General features: G+C 49.6%; 1 protein-coding gene across 1 annotated transcript in view; it reads left to right on the top strand.

Annotated features, from left to right (window-relative positions):
* The window catches only part of SRRM4 (serine/arginine repetitive matrix 4), a 44,692-nt gene that overhangs the window by 14,577 nt on the left and 14,529 nt on the right, over positions 1 to 15,586 (top strand). The window contains 6 exon segments of the mRNA XM_018081999.2: positions 4,649 to 4,792; positions 7,178 to 7,258; positions 7,745 to 7,816; positions 9,354 to 9,380; positions 12,774 to 12,866; positions 13,838 to 14,000. Of these exon segments, the coding sequence (XP_017937488.2) occupies positions 4,649 to 4,792; positions 7,178 to 7,258; positions 7,745 to 7,816; positions 9,354 to 9,380; positions 12,774 to 12,866; positions 13,838 to 14,000 (580 nt within the window).

Below are 15,586 nucleotides of genomic sequence, written 5' to 3'. Positions count from 1 at the left end.
ATTTTGAAGAGGTATTTTTAGTGCGTATTTCAGAGAGCTTTACATAAACACATCTGCTGGAGTTTTTTCTGTGAGATGTCTTTACAACCCTTTTTTCTGTCCCCTCCCTTTCCAGGGACAAGGGAACGGTTTGACTGTTTTCTTTTTCAATCAGATGAGCAAAGCTGGAGACCAAGAGAGAAAATCAAAGGGTCATTTTGCCAGCGCCAAAAGGCTTCTCAGCCCCAAGGGTGGATTTTAGAAATTATTTCAGCAGCTCAGACCACCCTCACTGAAGCCTGGGGCAGAAGCACATGGGATGTGGCCATGGCAGAGAGCCACCTGGCCTCTCCTGCACAGCCAAAACCTCCAAGTGAGGAAAGGAGAGGAAAAATGAGGTATTCCATCACCTGTCTGTGCACTTTTTGCATGTTACTCAGGAGAACTGGCGAGAGCATCCCTGGTGCGAGTGGCTGTGGGTGCACGGGTTTCTCCTGCTTACCCTCAGGATGCCTGTGTCCTTCCACAGGCTGATGTTCCCAGTTCCCAGGCCGGGCATCCATCCACCATCATTTAATGCCAGTTAAACATTCACAGCTATTAGGCTCATCAGAGATGCTTTAACCTTTTTCTGTTTCGGGGCTCTGGTTGGCTTGAGCTGCTCCTGCCTTTTCACTGGGGGCTATAGAGAAGATGGGAACTTGGAGCTGCTCAGGGCTAAAGCAGGGAAGGTATTAAAGTTTCTATACTGGTTTTCCAAGATCCTCTGCCCTGAGCTTGGAAGTGCTGTCAGTGCAGGCCTGCCAAGTGCAGTCAGTGTCTGGGGCCTCTGAAGTGCTTGTGTTTGCGGCCGGGTGCATCCAGCACCTGACCCAGCTGTGTGTGCAAAGGAAAATAAAGGATGGGGAAAAAAAAGGGCTTGGTTAGCATGATCCAGCCCCAGTTTGCTTACACTGCTGCTTGCAGAGCAGCTGGGAAAGGCAGAGGGGATGTGCAAGGCCACCAGGGACTGGGATTGCTGGAGCCCATCCTGGGGAGGCGACGGACAATGCGGCTGTGGGTGGGGACATGGCCTGGTGCCAGGGTCCGGCAGCTGAAAGGTCACTAGGAAGACAATTTTCCTGCTCTTGTCTCCTCTTGAGATGAGTTACTGCGGGGAAAAAGCTGACTGATAAAAGCTTTGTGGCAGGAAACTGCTGTGGGGCTGGGACAGAGGAGCTGGGCTGGGACACTGGAGCCCGTGGGCAGAGGAGGGCAGTGCCCGGCCCGGCAGCGCCGGGGTGTCAGCACACAGGGATGTCAAGTGCACACCAAACCCTCGCTGGCTGCACGTCCCTGGGAGGCCAGAGGGGACGGGTGTCCCTGGGCTCAGCTCCCAGAGGAGTCTGCGTCACCAGGTGCCACATTTCATGGCCTGATGCGATGGCACTTGGCCATGGCATGGAGCATGGCAGCATGGGATGGAGGGATGGAGATATCTGTGAGTTAGCTCTGCTCCCTGAGGCAGAGAACGCCTTGTGCCTTTGTCCCATCCTCTCTGGAGGGTGCCAGCACCCATCCATGGGCAGGAAGGGCAGTGGTTAACTGGCCTCCATGGTGCCTCCACAAACTGAGGGTGACATCCCTTCCCCAGGGAAGTGAGGCAGGATGGCGTGGCCTCAGGAGATGGGGCTCTGTGGGGCACTGCTGGCAGTGGGATTCAGAAATGTAACGTGCCTTTAGGAAAGGCTGGTGGGAAGCAGTTCAGGCATCTTGCAAAAATAAACAGGGACCTCCCCATCTCACAGCAGGCTGGCACCTTCTCCTCCAGATGTACATAGTGTTTTGTGGTGGTTTCACCCCTCTTCAAATGAAGAATATTTGTTTTTTTTTTCCCACCAGTGACTTTTCCTGCATCATGTCTATTAGAGTAGTAATAGATCATTTCTCTCTGCTGTCTATACATTCTGTTAGGGAAGGAAAACACGGGAGAGCCCAAATATGGGACCAAAATGAGGAGATGATGGGCTGGCTGGGCTGTGAAAAGCAGTGAAAAGTGTTTGCTCTGCTGGGGGACAACAGTGCTTCAGCATCAGAGTGAGGACCAAACCCTGGGCATCCTTCTTGTCTCCTCTTCTTCCTGCCTGCTCTGGCCCATCCTCTGGGCTGAGTGAGCTCCGTGCTTCCAGCAGCATCACACCGAGCATCCTCACTGCTCTCCTGGGGCCAGCTCCAGCAAAACACCCACAGAGGGCTTTTCTTTCCTGCTGCAGGCACGAGCAGCAGGGAATGTGTGATAATCCCTCCTTTGAGGCCACAGTAATCGTTCACACCAAACTGCATCACTTTTATATCAGTCATGAAAGACACCAAAGACAATAAGAAAAAAATACAGTTTTATATATATATTCAATCAATGTCTGTGGAGCTCAATGCGAGGGGATTACCAGCCAGTTTAGAGCGTTAGGGACTCTCAGCATCCATCAGAGGAGAACATTTGGTTGAATGGAAGCCAGCCTTTGATGGAATTGGAGAATAATTATTTCCATCGATAATTACATCCAAGCCCAGAAGAAACGGCTCCTGGCACGTTGCAGGACAGGAGTCCTTGACTGCCTCGAGGCCAGCATGTTTTAACCCCAGGACCTGGAAATCCCATTAGTGGGAGCGGGGGCTGGGGTGAGAAGGACATTGCCTGCCGTGCCCAGGTCCTGGCAGTGGTGTCTCAGCCTGCTGCCAGCCCGGGGAGGAACCCTCCTGCCTCCACTGCTGGAGTGGATCCAGCTCAGACTTTGCACAGGTCATTAATTTGGGGACGTTTTTAATGGATCCTAATGATTGAGCCTGTTCTTAAAAGGGGTTTGGGAAAGGCCACAAGCCAATTAGCTTGCACACAGACAGCGATTAACTGTGTAGCTTCCTGGATGGTTAAAAATAATGTAGATGTTGGGAAGGGACTGGGGAATTTATTACAAGCAGAGTAACAGAGTTTTAAAGCCAAAGGGGCTATCACCTCCTGCATGTTCTTGGCCAGAAATATTTCACCCAGCTTCCTCCCAGTGACTCCCGTTCCTTGTATTTGGCTGTGCACATCCTTAAATGTTCAGGCATTACAAAATGGGCTCCAAGGAGGAATCAGCTATTAGTGAAAGTAGGAGCTCGCTGAGAGAGAAAACAGGTGGAGACACACCTTCTGCAGGTGCCCCTGTGCCAACTCCAGCCCCAAAACGTGTTGCTCATGGCTGAGGCAGGCAGCACGATGTTCCCTGGGACATGCAAGACTCTATTCATGCCTAACTGGGGCTTTTTTAACATCACATTGCTCTTTAACCACCCTCTGGGCCCCATTGAACCCCCAGGATGTGCAGCCCTGGCCCCACAGGGGGCCCACGTGTGATGGCTGTGGTGGTCTCTGCAGCCCAAAGTATCTTCCACTATGTCTGCAGGGCTGGCAGGGGGACCTCCCAGCCTTTCCCTTCTCTGGTGGGGTCCATGTGGCCTGGGGGCATAGTTGTGCTGCTTTCCAAAGGGATGAGGAAGGTTGGGTGGCAGACACAGCAGTGGGACCTTTCAGAGCTGACCTGGGCATGGATGGCTGAACTCCAAACCCAGTGCTGGGATTGGCTCCAGAATGGTAATGGGAAGAAACGGGGACACTTTCAGTGCCAGCTGAACTCAACCCACCCTGGATACCAACCCGCAGTCAGGCTGAGCCTGGACATGCCAATACTTGTTTTATCTATTCAAATAATACTCTGGATGACATCAAACCCCCAGTGTTCTTAGCACCCCTGCTGGGTACAGCTTATGGCTTTTCATTAATCTTTCCATTCTTTGAAATAAACATCTGCAGGACCTGGAAACCTATTTACTTCCATCCCCAGTGTCTGCACACAGGCTCGTTTGAGTTTGTTTTCTCCATTTGGCTTATTTGCTTCATTTCAGCTTGCACAAGCCCCTTGTTTCTTAAAGACTGTTCACTCATTGGCTCTGATCTTCATCAGCTCCCGTGGTCTTCCCAGGGCTCTTGCAGGCACTGACCTGACCCAGGTGATTCCCCTTAGCTCTGCGGGGCTGCCCCAGGTTCTCCAGGTTGGGCTTTCAGCAGCAAGAGGTGTGTTCACTGGCCCAGCACCCTATTTATAGGAGCAGGGAAAAGGGCTGCTCCTTGACTGCCAAAAGTTTGCTTCCAGTGAAGGATGAAGATGTGTGGCAAGGTATTATTAGGGCAGTAACAGGTTTGGTAAATTGCTTTTGAAATACAAAAGGTTTTTTTCTGTCAGAGTGCAAGGCCTGTCCTGTCTCAGCAGAGCTGGTAATCTAAAACCAGGATGCAGGAGAAGATGTCCTGACTAGCTCCCATTCTCCCTTCTCCCTTGGATTGGATCTGGACAGTCTGGAGCTGTCCAGCTGCTCCCTGGCTGCATGACACTCATGGAACCTCTGAGTGCTCAGTACAGCAAGCCTGGGGTGCAGCTTTGACTGAAAATGGGGAATTTTGTTGGAGCCTTGTAGGAGAATTTCAGGGCTGAACACTGAGAGCAACCTGCATCTCTTCTTCACAGCAGCACAGGTCCTACCTGTGGAAAGGAAAGGAGATTCTCCAGGACATGGGAAACCCTCAGCCAGTGACCCCAGTTCCTGATGGCAGTTCTTGATGGCTCTCTTTCTTCTCCTCTTGCTCTGGCAGTGGGACACTCGGCTGCCTCCCGTACCCCGCGGAGGACAGACGTCCTGAAAAGCTGAGCAGCTGCGTGGTCAGGGAGACCTCCACCACCAATGGCTGTGTCAAAGGGAGGGAGAGACGCGACCATGGGCACCGCAGGTCACGCAGGTAAGAGCCAGGGCTGTGAAAGGCGTCACCTCAAAGCCGAGGGGTGGCAGGGGAGGCGTCTGTGGCTGTTTATCCAGCCCCTCTGGGGTCTGTGAGAGCTGGGGATGGCTTAAATGACTCTGTGAGTGTACAACAGATGCATGTGGTTGTATGAAATCCCAGTGCATGCTGGCAGGGAGAAACCTGCAGTTCACTTCCACTCCAGGGCTAGCTCCTACAGCCTCCTTCCAAGTATCACTCTCTGGAAGACAGGCAACCTGCCAGCACGCCTATGCACTACCAGGTCTGCTGAGAACCACCCTCAGCAATTCCCCTCTCCCCAGGCCTAGATCAGACCAGCAGCATTGGCTTCATTAAGACACAGCTTCATTATCAGCTTGTTGTTCGCCCCTGATCACTTGAGAGGAGAAAAATGAATGGAGCATTGTAAGTGAAGCATCTGGGGTCTCTGAGCCCTGCCTGCTAAACTATCTCTGGGATTAAAGCCTCTCTGTTCGGTTAAAGATGCTGCAAAGAAAGAGCAAGAACGCACATTTCATATCTTCAGATTTCAGGCTAAGTGGAACAATAATCTGAAGCACATTTTTAATTAGACTTTGATTATAATCACGGAGAAACAATTAAAGTCAGATCAGCACATGGGAGAAAGCTTCCACATCAAAGAGAGATTTTTCTCTTGGGAGAAGGGCTCTGCAGAAACTGCCTGTGGCCAAAGGGTCAGAGATTCTTCCCTGCTTTCCCTTGGCTGTGGGAAGAGATTCTTCCCTGCTTTCCCTTGCTTGTCCAGTTGTACCCCTGGGTGAAGGGATTGAGGGGCACCCAGACCTGAGTGCTGGGGAGCCCAAAGCTGTGCTAGGAGAAAGCATGTGGGAGCTGGGCTTGAGCATCCTGAGAACAGAGAGTGTGTTAGCAGTGCTCAGGTCCCTGACCTAGCACAACCCTGGGGTGTCTCTGGGCAGGTGTCTGAGCTTAGTGACAATGAGAGTTCCTGGGAAATGCGTGACTTCTACCTCAATGCAGACAGAAGACCCACTGAGCCCAAAGTGTGCTATATCCCCTAGCAGTGCTACTGCTGGTCTGTGAAATCCTCAGGAGGAGAAAGAGAGCAAGCAGCAGTCTGTGGGTGCTCTGTGGGGCTGTGGCTGCCCCTTGGATTTACTGCACCAGAAGCACTCAGCACTCATCCACGGCTCACAACTGAAGCACTAACTTGCAGTTTTGTTTTGCAGAGCAATTTTGTTTTTCAGAGCATATTAAAAGCACTAAGCAATTGGGTTTTTACGACAGTGTAATTTTGGTGGTAATTCAAGCCCTGGCTGATCAAGTGTTGAGGTGTGGTGGAGGCTGAGTGTCCCCCCCCAAAGTGCAATTTGCTGTGCATTAGGACTTTTATTAGCAATAACGTTTGTTCTTTCTACAGAAAGCTGCTCAATTTTTGGTCTGTTTCTGTAGTGGAGGTCCCACAGTATTTTCCAAACACAGGGCTGCTTCCACTCATTACCTGCTCCTGGCTCTTCCCACTGGCAGGGGGAGAAGTGGGGAAACTGAGGCACACACACAGCACCCTCATTTCCAGCAGTGATTTTTCAGAGGCCCTGGGGAGCTGGCTGTGCCCCCACAAGCTTTGGTCCTGGATTCATTTGGGGATCCACCTGGGAATCTATTTGGGGATCCATGGACTGATTTGGGATCGACCTGGGGATCCACAGGCTGCCACCAGCTGTCCTTGTCTTTACAAGCATTTGCTTTAGTTAATGAGTAGCCACAGAGTATCTGTCATTTTTTCAGCCCAGTGCTCTGAATTAATTAACCATGATATTTGCTTTTCATTGAAGCATAATGTAATTCGACATCATATGTTTAAAAAAGAAATTAATTTACAGGAGGGTTTATTTTGAAGCTTTAACAACTGTATAAGAGATGCATATCTCCTTCAATTACCATAGTGTCTCAATAAATATATATATATTTCTAATCAATTGCTACTTAACACATGTCAAGTCTTTATTATAGTCAGATGCATCTGGTTGTGATAATTACTGTGTGCAAATTAAATACCAATTAATTATTTAAAGCATATTTACAAAGAGCAACAAAACCTATAAATCTGTTACAGAGTCGTTAACCTTAGCAAACATGTTTTAAATAATCAGCATTGCTGTGGTGTAGCTGTCTTGTTATAGCTCCATTAGACCCTTTAAACTGTGACCAACTAATTTGTTAGAGGGTAATTAGGCATTACTAGTGCCCTGAGTCCACCATGAACACTGATCTTGGTGCCCCATGTCCCTGAGGTGGGGATGGCAGACAGAGTCCCACGGGAGTTGATTTAGGGTTTATTTTTATTATTTTTGATGTTTGTTTGGTTTTTCCCCCCCTCCTCAGCCCTTCATGTGATGGGGAGAGGCCGCCACCAGCCCGGGGGAAGAAGAAGAAGAAGAAATCTGGCCGCAAGAAGCGAAGGAGGTGAGGGCAGCCATGGCAGTGTGAGGGGACAGGCAGGGCAACCCTTGGCTGGGTGTGATGGAGGAGGGTCAGTGAAGGAGGTGAGGGCAGCCATGGCAGTGTGAGGGGACAGGCAGGGCAACCCTTGGCTGGGTGTGATGGAGGAGGGTCAGTAAGGAGGTGAGGGCAGCCATGGCAGTGTGAGGGGACAGGCAGGGCAACCCTTGGCTGGGTGTGATGGAGGAGGGTCAGTGAAGGAGGTGAGGGTGGCCATGGTGTTGTGTGGGATAGAAGGGGACAGAAGCCCTTGGCTGGTCTGTGTAAGATGGAGGCGTGAGGGGCTGGGGGTTCCACAGCCCAGGGAGGTGCTGCCATCTTCTTGCCCTCCCCTCAGGCCAGCAGAGCTGGGTTGAGGCTCATCTCATTCCCACTGGGAGCCCCCAGCCTCTGTCTGCCCTGGCAGTGCTGGGGTGCCCTGCGGTTCCTAATGCCCCTGTGTCTCCTCAGGTCTCCCTCCTACAGCCCCTCACCTGTGAAGAAGAAGAAGAAGAAAAGCTCCAAGAAGCGAAAAAGAAACAGGTATTTTTCCCTTGAAAAAGTAATTCAGCTGGCAGCAGCTGCTGGGGGGTTTGGAGAAGGGGTGGAAGGCACAGCTGCCTTGGGCAGAGAGGAGTGAGGCTCTGGCTGTCAGCAATGGCCACCTGGAGGTGAACTCTGGCCACAGAATGGGGTGCCCACCCAGAGCAAACAGATAAACATGTGCTGTTGGGGTGTGGGGGCAGAGAGACAGACAAACCAAATCCACAAGAGGTCTGGGGAGCATCAGCCTTCTGTCCTTGCTGTCCTATTCATGTGGCTCCCATCCTCTGGGATACCAATGGGATCAGTGCTCAGGGTTTGCACTGGTCCCCAGCCCTTCTTTCCCAGCCTGCAGAAAGTGCCAGGACCAGGAAAAGGCTCAGACAAGCTCCCCGCATTCACATCCCAGTCTCCTCTCCTAGCTCTGGTGACTACCTCCACCTTCCCCTTCTGAAGCCCATTTTTAATTCAGAGTATGATTAAATTTTAAAATTGCAAATATTTCACTGTTTTCTCTCAGCTGTTAAACCAATATTTGAAGAGAACAGTGGATACCATCTTCCTTGGAAAGTTCATGTATTTATAATATATTGAACCAAAGAGAGAGCTACCAAAAATGGAAAACAGGGTGAAAAGTTGAGCTTCACTCTTAAAGAGGAGGAGAGACAAGGATATAGGAATTTCTTTAAAACAGTTTCTTCCCAAGGAGGGATTCTTATGCTCTTTTGCAAATGCCATCTCATGATGGAAGTCCTTGGTCAGAGACTCTTTGGCTTTGAACCCTTAGTACCCATTTATGTCCCTGCAAGCCAAGAATAAGCTGTAGCTGGTCCCAAAAGGCAGTATGATAAACCATTCAGGATTAGTGACTAATGGAGGTTGTTTCCAGACACCTGGTAGCACTTCAACTATGGATCCTGACTGACTTTGCCAGAGGCAATCTCACAGTCCCTTTAGGCAGGACTTGAGGCAGGATGCTGTGCTCCAAGGTGAGATGAGACAGTGGGCTGTGCTGTGTGCTGGGGCCAGGCCTTGCTGCATGGAACTGTCCTCCATGCTCTCAGGGTGCTCTATATGAGAAAAGTATCTCATCCCAGGGATGCTCCAGGAGTCAAGACAGAGTAATGACAGCAGTTTGGCTGTGAGGCTGCTCTGGGGTCACACAGGAAGGATTCTTCCTTTGATTGCTATTTGGTCCTTCATACAGAAAACCAGGGAAAGAACTCACACTGGCCACCTCAATGTGCACAACTGGGAGGCAGTAGCAGAGAAAAGGGACCCACCAGAGATAGGGGATGTATTTGATCTCTCTGAAGACTTGTTAACCTGAGGATCACTTTCTCAATTACTTGCAGAGTGTGCTAGTCACTTCTACCACACCATTTCTCAGCTGCTAAAGGAGAGCTGGGGCCATTCTACCCAGCTGGTGCATGAGGTCCTCTCTCAGGGCTCAGTCTGGGCCTAAACACATTGTCTCTGATTCAAATTTACAACTTTGTGAGGTGCTGTATTCAATGTACATATTTGTGTCTTGCAGGTTATCTTCAAAGAAGAGAAGGCACAGGTAAGAGTTGAGCAAGTGTGGGTGTTCCCTTAGAAATACGAGTTTAATGGTCTCTTCAAGGTTGATATTCACTGAGTGGGGGCAGAAGACACTTTTTCTGTGTCTCCTTGTGGAATCCCCTTGGCTTCCCCCATTCCTTTGGGTCTGGGGCTACCCTCTCCTTATTCAGCCTTATGTGTTCCTCAGAACTCACAGGAATTGGGTCCCCAGCCTAGCCTGTACAATCAAGTACATAACTGGTGTAACCTCTTGGTGTTACCTCTGGCAACTTCATCCATCCTGCACCTGAACCTTCATTTCTCTTATGGTTTCATTTGCAAACAGTGACCATCTTTGAAACATTCAGAGTCAGTGGCTTCCCAGGTGTGTACTGGAAGAACTCTCCTGATTCCAGTACGTGTGTGTACAGAATCAAGAAGTTTTCATCTTTTCTGTGTAAAAAAGGCAAAGTCATCAAGTTGGCTGATCCCTTTAAGGGTTTTGGCCAAGCCCACGAGGCAGATTTGTCAGCAGGCACTCGGACCCCCTGTGCTGTGGCAGAATCATGAAACCCTTTCATTTTTACTGCATGCTCTTGGGCAATCTGGCTGTAACATTGATGTGTGATTGTGCAGCTTTTTATCGGAACAGAAATCTCCGAATTAATTAGCCATTTCTTATTTAGTTCTTCAAGCCCCAAAAGTAAGAGAAAGGAAGAAAGAAAACACAAAAAACAGTAAGTAGTGATTCATGGAGTTCCCTGCCCTGCCTGCACAGTGTGGGGCTAGGAAGTGCTTGATGTGGTGGGGCCCCTGGAACTAACACCTGCTGCACAGCCCTAAGTGACTCTCAGGATTATTTTGCAGCTAAAACCAGCAGTTCTGGTCTTTCTGGAATGAAAAAGGGTTTGTAGAGGCTGGAGATCTTTCCTCTCCCTTTCTTTTCTGATCCCTCATTCAGTACTTTCTCTGTGTCTCGCAAGGATGTGAAGGGTCTTGTTCATCCAGTCTGGAGCAGAGACTCCGGCTTTTCTGGTGGGAGCAGCATGAGAGGATGAACTCCCATCTGCTGAAGGGGCAGGCTGGCACAGTCTTACTGGGAAGGGCCTTGGCTCCTCCTGGTTTGCTGCTCTTGGAGGTCACAGTAGAGGCTACTCATGATATAAAGTACAGCCAAATATTTGAATGGAGCCTAGGGAAGAGAAAGGATTTGTTTGAAGGTGATAAAGGTTGCAAATATCTGGTGTTGAGGTTCCCATCAGCCCTGGAGTGTTAGCAGAGCACAGTCCTATGGGGCAGATAACCCAGGGGTATGGTATAAAATGGGGTTCCTCAGGGCTGGAAGGAAGGGCTGTAAGCTGCCTCTGTTTTTAACTTCCTTCTTTGTCTTCTCCTGGCATTTGCGGCTTCTGGCTTCTCACCTGCTTTCAGAGCAAGGAAACAGTTCTGAGGCTGCACCTTGGGAACTGATCCCCTGACTGGCTTTGCTGGCACTTGGGATACTGCCTGAGCAGGCCATTTCTATTGCATGCAGAAAGCCTGTCTCCTTTCTTCTACGATTTCTGTGTGTTCAGTGGCACAGACACCCTTTTTTTCCTCAAACTGGGCTGCCCTGCACCTAAAAATCACAGTGGTAAAAGGGAGGATTCCTAAGTTATCTGTAAAAGCAGGCATCTCCCCAGCCTTACGTAGCAGTACCCTACCAGTGTGGTTAAAGCAAAGATCCAGGTCCTGCTGCTGTGCCCTGACCTCAGGGAATGAGAGCTGCTGGAATTGCTCTTTGGGGATAAACCAGACAAGGCGTTTCAGCCTCATTTTCTGCTCACAAATCAGAGCTGAGCCACTCCCGATTTCTGCAAACCTTATTGCTCCCAGGCGTGGATCAGATGGATCCCATGAGCCATCTCAGATCAGGATTTTTGCATAATCACGTTGCTTTGGCTTGTCTTCACATCAAGCAACTGGTTATCTAAATCACACAGGACCAGTTTTTCCTCCTGAAGGGAGGGAAAACACAGTGGAGGGACTGGTGCAGAGGGTCAAGAGCAATCATGGGGATTTTCACACAGATCCACCATATGGGGGAGAGATGTTCAGTGTTGCTGATTTCAGCTGTATGGAAATAAGGAAGGTGGATCCCAAAATGTGGAGTTTTTAAAAACACAGGGTGTGAAAAGCATCAAAGGAAACAACCAAGTGGAGTTCAAGGAATTGCTCTTGGAGGTTGTCCTTTAATCTTAAAGGAGGTGCTGTTCTCAAGTAATTATTTGCTGAGTTTTTATACTGGCAGGTTGTTAAATGCTGTCCAAGCAGGCCATACTCATGCTGTCAGTGACTGTATGGTGTGGCCACGAAGCCAGGCTGTTCCCACCAGCTAACCCACCATTAGCTTTGCCTGCTGGCACAGCCATGCCAGCCTGAGCAGATGGATGTGCTGCCAGGTCTAAAATAACTGCTGTGGTGGGCACTGGTGAGAGGGAATGGGCACAGAAGGTGGCAGGTAGCCTGTCACCGATGTCACCCTGCTCTCTGCACACAGGACTTCAGCTGTTGGTGCAGGCAAGAACAGCCCTTCAGTGACAGGGCCAGGCAATCCATGAGAAACAGCCTGGATGGTGCAAAGGGAAGCACAACAGGGCACTGGACCTGTGTCCCTGTGCATGGTTTGCTGGGGACTGTTCTCAGGCCCTGTCACAAAAGGAAGCAGCAGTGACTGGGCCCCTGGCAGAAGCCAGGTGAATAGTCCTGCCCCTCCAGCAGGAGCCATGCACAGGGCAGGCTGCAGTTAGGGAAGCTGTACTTTGTGTAGCAGTCATGAGAGCTGCCCCTAGGACTCCCCCACCTGGAGAGGGTGGGGAAGGCTGGGCTGTTACCGAGTGTACTGTTTCACTTGGAGCTTGTCCTTCTGCATTGCTCTTTAACAAGGAGCCAGCACTACGGAGAGGGTTGGAGGTTTGTGATGGGTTGCCCAGAGGGATGGTGCTCCCTGCAAGGCTCAGCAATGGGAAGGTCTTGGGCTGTTGCCTGGCTGTTTTAGGGTACTTTGCAGGATGAAAGGCAAGCACATAGTTCTTTAAAGTCTTGAAAGCAGAAAGGGTTGGTGCTGGCTGCTGCACTCCTGCAGGCTTGTCCACAAATCCTTCCCCAGCAGGCTACAGAGCCAACCTAACAGCTTGCATGTAAAATGCTAGCACAGACCTTGGGAAGATGGCTGGTTTTAATGTCGGTGTAGCAATGAAAGGACGGAGAATTTCATGCCTTGATGTTCTGTACAGCGTCTCACACACCAGTCTCTGGTTTAAAGCTCAGATCTCCGTTCTGGTTGGAATGTTATTGACTTCAGCCTCCAGCTGCTGGCTCTTGCATCCCCCCCATCTGTTGGCCTAACGCGGGTTTTCCTTTCTGCCCCTCAAAGCTCTCGTGGGCGCACCCGGAGATCTCATCGCCATCGCCGCTGCCACTCTCGCTCGGAGAGCTCCGACTCCCACTCCCCCAGCTGCCGGAGCAGGTAACGGCACCGCTCCCCGAGCTCAGTGTCCCTGTGGGCTCAAGGACACGATTGCCATGGCCTGCCTGAGCCACAGGCTCTCTGTGCAGAGCCACGTCCCACTCTGGTAACAGCAGTGTCACGTGCTGGGGGCTGAGCTGCTTGTGGTCTCGGCCACAGGAGGGTTTTGCCTGGAGGAGCAGTGGCTGCAGCTTTTTGGTCTGACAGTCACTTCTAATCCCCATGGCTGATGATCAGCCCATGACAGCTGATTCCAGTCTAGTGTCCCTTCCCCAGCCCAAGGGCTCTGTCCTGCTGATGTTCCAGGAAACCATTAAACATGGTCTTAGAAATGGAAATATATTTACCCGTGGCAATCTATAGCCACTGTCTTTGACCTGATTAAAATCTCTGTCCTGTGGATGACAGGACCTGGGGCCCGCTAAGTGGATGCTGGTGTTAGACCCGGCATCACTGCAACAGCAAGTGATTTAAACACATCATGAGTTCATGTTTCATGTTCTCTGAAAGCACTTGAAGAACCCACCCCCACTCTCCCACTTCACTCCCTCTAAGTACTGTGAATTTTCTTATGAAAAGCTGATGATCAGTGGGGGGAGGAATGCAATCAGTAATTGGAGGGGTGCTCACTCAAGAGCAGAGTGTGTCTTCTCTTGGAGGTGTATCACCATAGGAACATTCTAGGCTGCATGAAGGTATAGCTTGCCTTGAGCCACCATAAAATCATGAGCTGGAGCTAAACTCTGAAGTCAAGGTCCAAAGCCTGGATACAAAATTATTATTTTTCTTTTAAGATAGAAAAGCAAAACACCCCTTTCTTCCCATTATGACTCCACAGAGCAGTCACGTGGGAGACATTTTCCCCACACACAATGTCCTGGCACAGAGCTGCCAAGGGTTTGTATGGAGCTGGTAACGGGCACTACTGCAATACTAAGGAATAACATTCTGGTTCTTCATGTCTTCTGGAGGCACAGAGCCAGGTCTCGGGAGGAAGGGCGCAAAATACGGCGAAGACACTCCCGGCACCATTCAAAGATCACTGCAAAGAGAAGCTCCTCTGCAGAGGTTCAGGCCAGTCAAAAAGCCAGCCAAACCCTCCCACTCTACAGCTTCCTGTCTCCTAAGGAAGTAGTAAGTATTATACGCTGTCCTTCTTTGCTTGAACTAGCCAGAGAAATCTGGGCAAGAACTCTGATATGAAATTTTTATAACTCAATTATAGTGATGTTAGACGAACTTGGTTAAACTGTATTATTAATTCATGGTGCTGTTCTCCAATGTATGTAAAGTCATTCCTTCCTTCAGCACTTTCACACCAAGGGTGGGGCTGGAGAGGGGAAAAACTTACAAGGGCTTTAGCCTATGAATAATGAATTAAGGACATTTAACGAGGAAAAAAAAAAAAAGGTGGCCTCCAGCAAGGATATTTTACAGGAAAGTGTTTGTTATGCAGTCTTTGCTCAGCTGGATGTAGACTTAATTCACTGGTCTTCACATCCAAAAGTTTAGTCCTTCAGGGTAATAAAGGGTATCAAACATATATAAAAGGAACATTTACATTTAATGAGTTGCTGATTATTGGCAGGGGATGTTTTCTGACTATCAGGATCCTTCTAGGATCACTGTTGCTCTGGACTGACAAGCCCAGGGGCCAAATTCAGAACTTATAAGTAGCCCTCATTGATGCTAATGGGAACTGCCTGTGCAGCTGAGGGTAAAATCAGAATCAGTGCCTTGGGATGTTTTTCCATATATATGGAAAGAGATGATATAATACAAGAATTGAGGGAGCAAGAGGTGGAGGGAAATATTAGCTACAGATTGATATCAGCCTTCCTTTTCCGTGACACGTTTCCCATTTGTTCCTGGCAGCAGCAAAGCAGAGGTGTGATGCTCTTTGACTGTGGTGTTACCATCAGATAGGCATTCTGGAGAGATTAAATTGCTACATAGGACTGGAGGTAGTGCAGAATCTTGTACTCACATGTGTGGATGTGTAATGCTAGAGGTGTTCTGAGTACAGAGTCCTCCAAGCCCCGAAGTGTTTTTCTCCTTCAGGCCCAGTCATCAGTTGGAAATAGCTCAGCCACACGCAGGAGCTACATCAGATATGAGAGAAATAGTGCCAGCAGGAGGAGAGACTCTACCCACACAGACAGCGTGCCCATCAAAATACCCAGGGATTGTACGTGGGCACAGACAGGCACAAGCTGTCTCTCAGCATTATAGACGGGCCTATTTGCTCTCGTTAGAGAGGCTCCTGAGCGTGTGGGGCCATGTGAGTCACTGCTTGGGAAGCCTTATAAGGCAGCTGGAGAGCAGAACCCGCACACCACACGTTGATGTGTGTGTGTGCAGAAAAACAAGGTATGCCACGAGCTGGGGGTGTTGCCCTCTGTCAGCTTGAGAAGGTAGGAATGAGTTTAAGGGCTCCTCCCAACAACGAGCCAGCCAAAGGCTGCATCGTGTCACCAGGGTGTTGTTTGGTTCAAACTGCGTATTTTGCATAAATGCTTTTGAGCCTAAGCCTGGTTTTTAATTAGTACTAGGTTTACTCTCTCTGAAGCCAGGCTCCCTGAGTCCTGTGAGGCCAACTGCCAGCTGTTCTGTTTCCTGAGAAAGAGTAAACTCTAATTTAAAATTTTAAAAGCTTTAAAATGAGCTAAACTCAAGCATGCTGCACTCCCCTTTCCCCTATTTTCACTTGAGGTAAATGA

The sequence above is a fragment of the Manacus vitellinus genome, unplaced genomic scaffold (genome assembly GCF_001715985.3).
Source record: "Manacus vitellinus isolate BGI_N305 unplaced genomic scaffold, ASM171598v3 scaffold_58_pilon, whole genome shotgun sequence".
Classification (NCBI taxonomy): Eukaryota; Metazoa; Chordata; class Aves; order Passeriformes; family Pipridae; genus Manacus; species Manacus vitellinus.
Note: the sequence above shows the minus strand (reverse complement) of the source record. Positions and strands in the feature narration are given on the sequence as shown.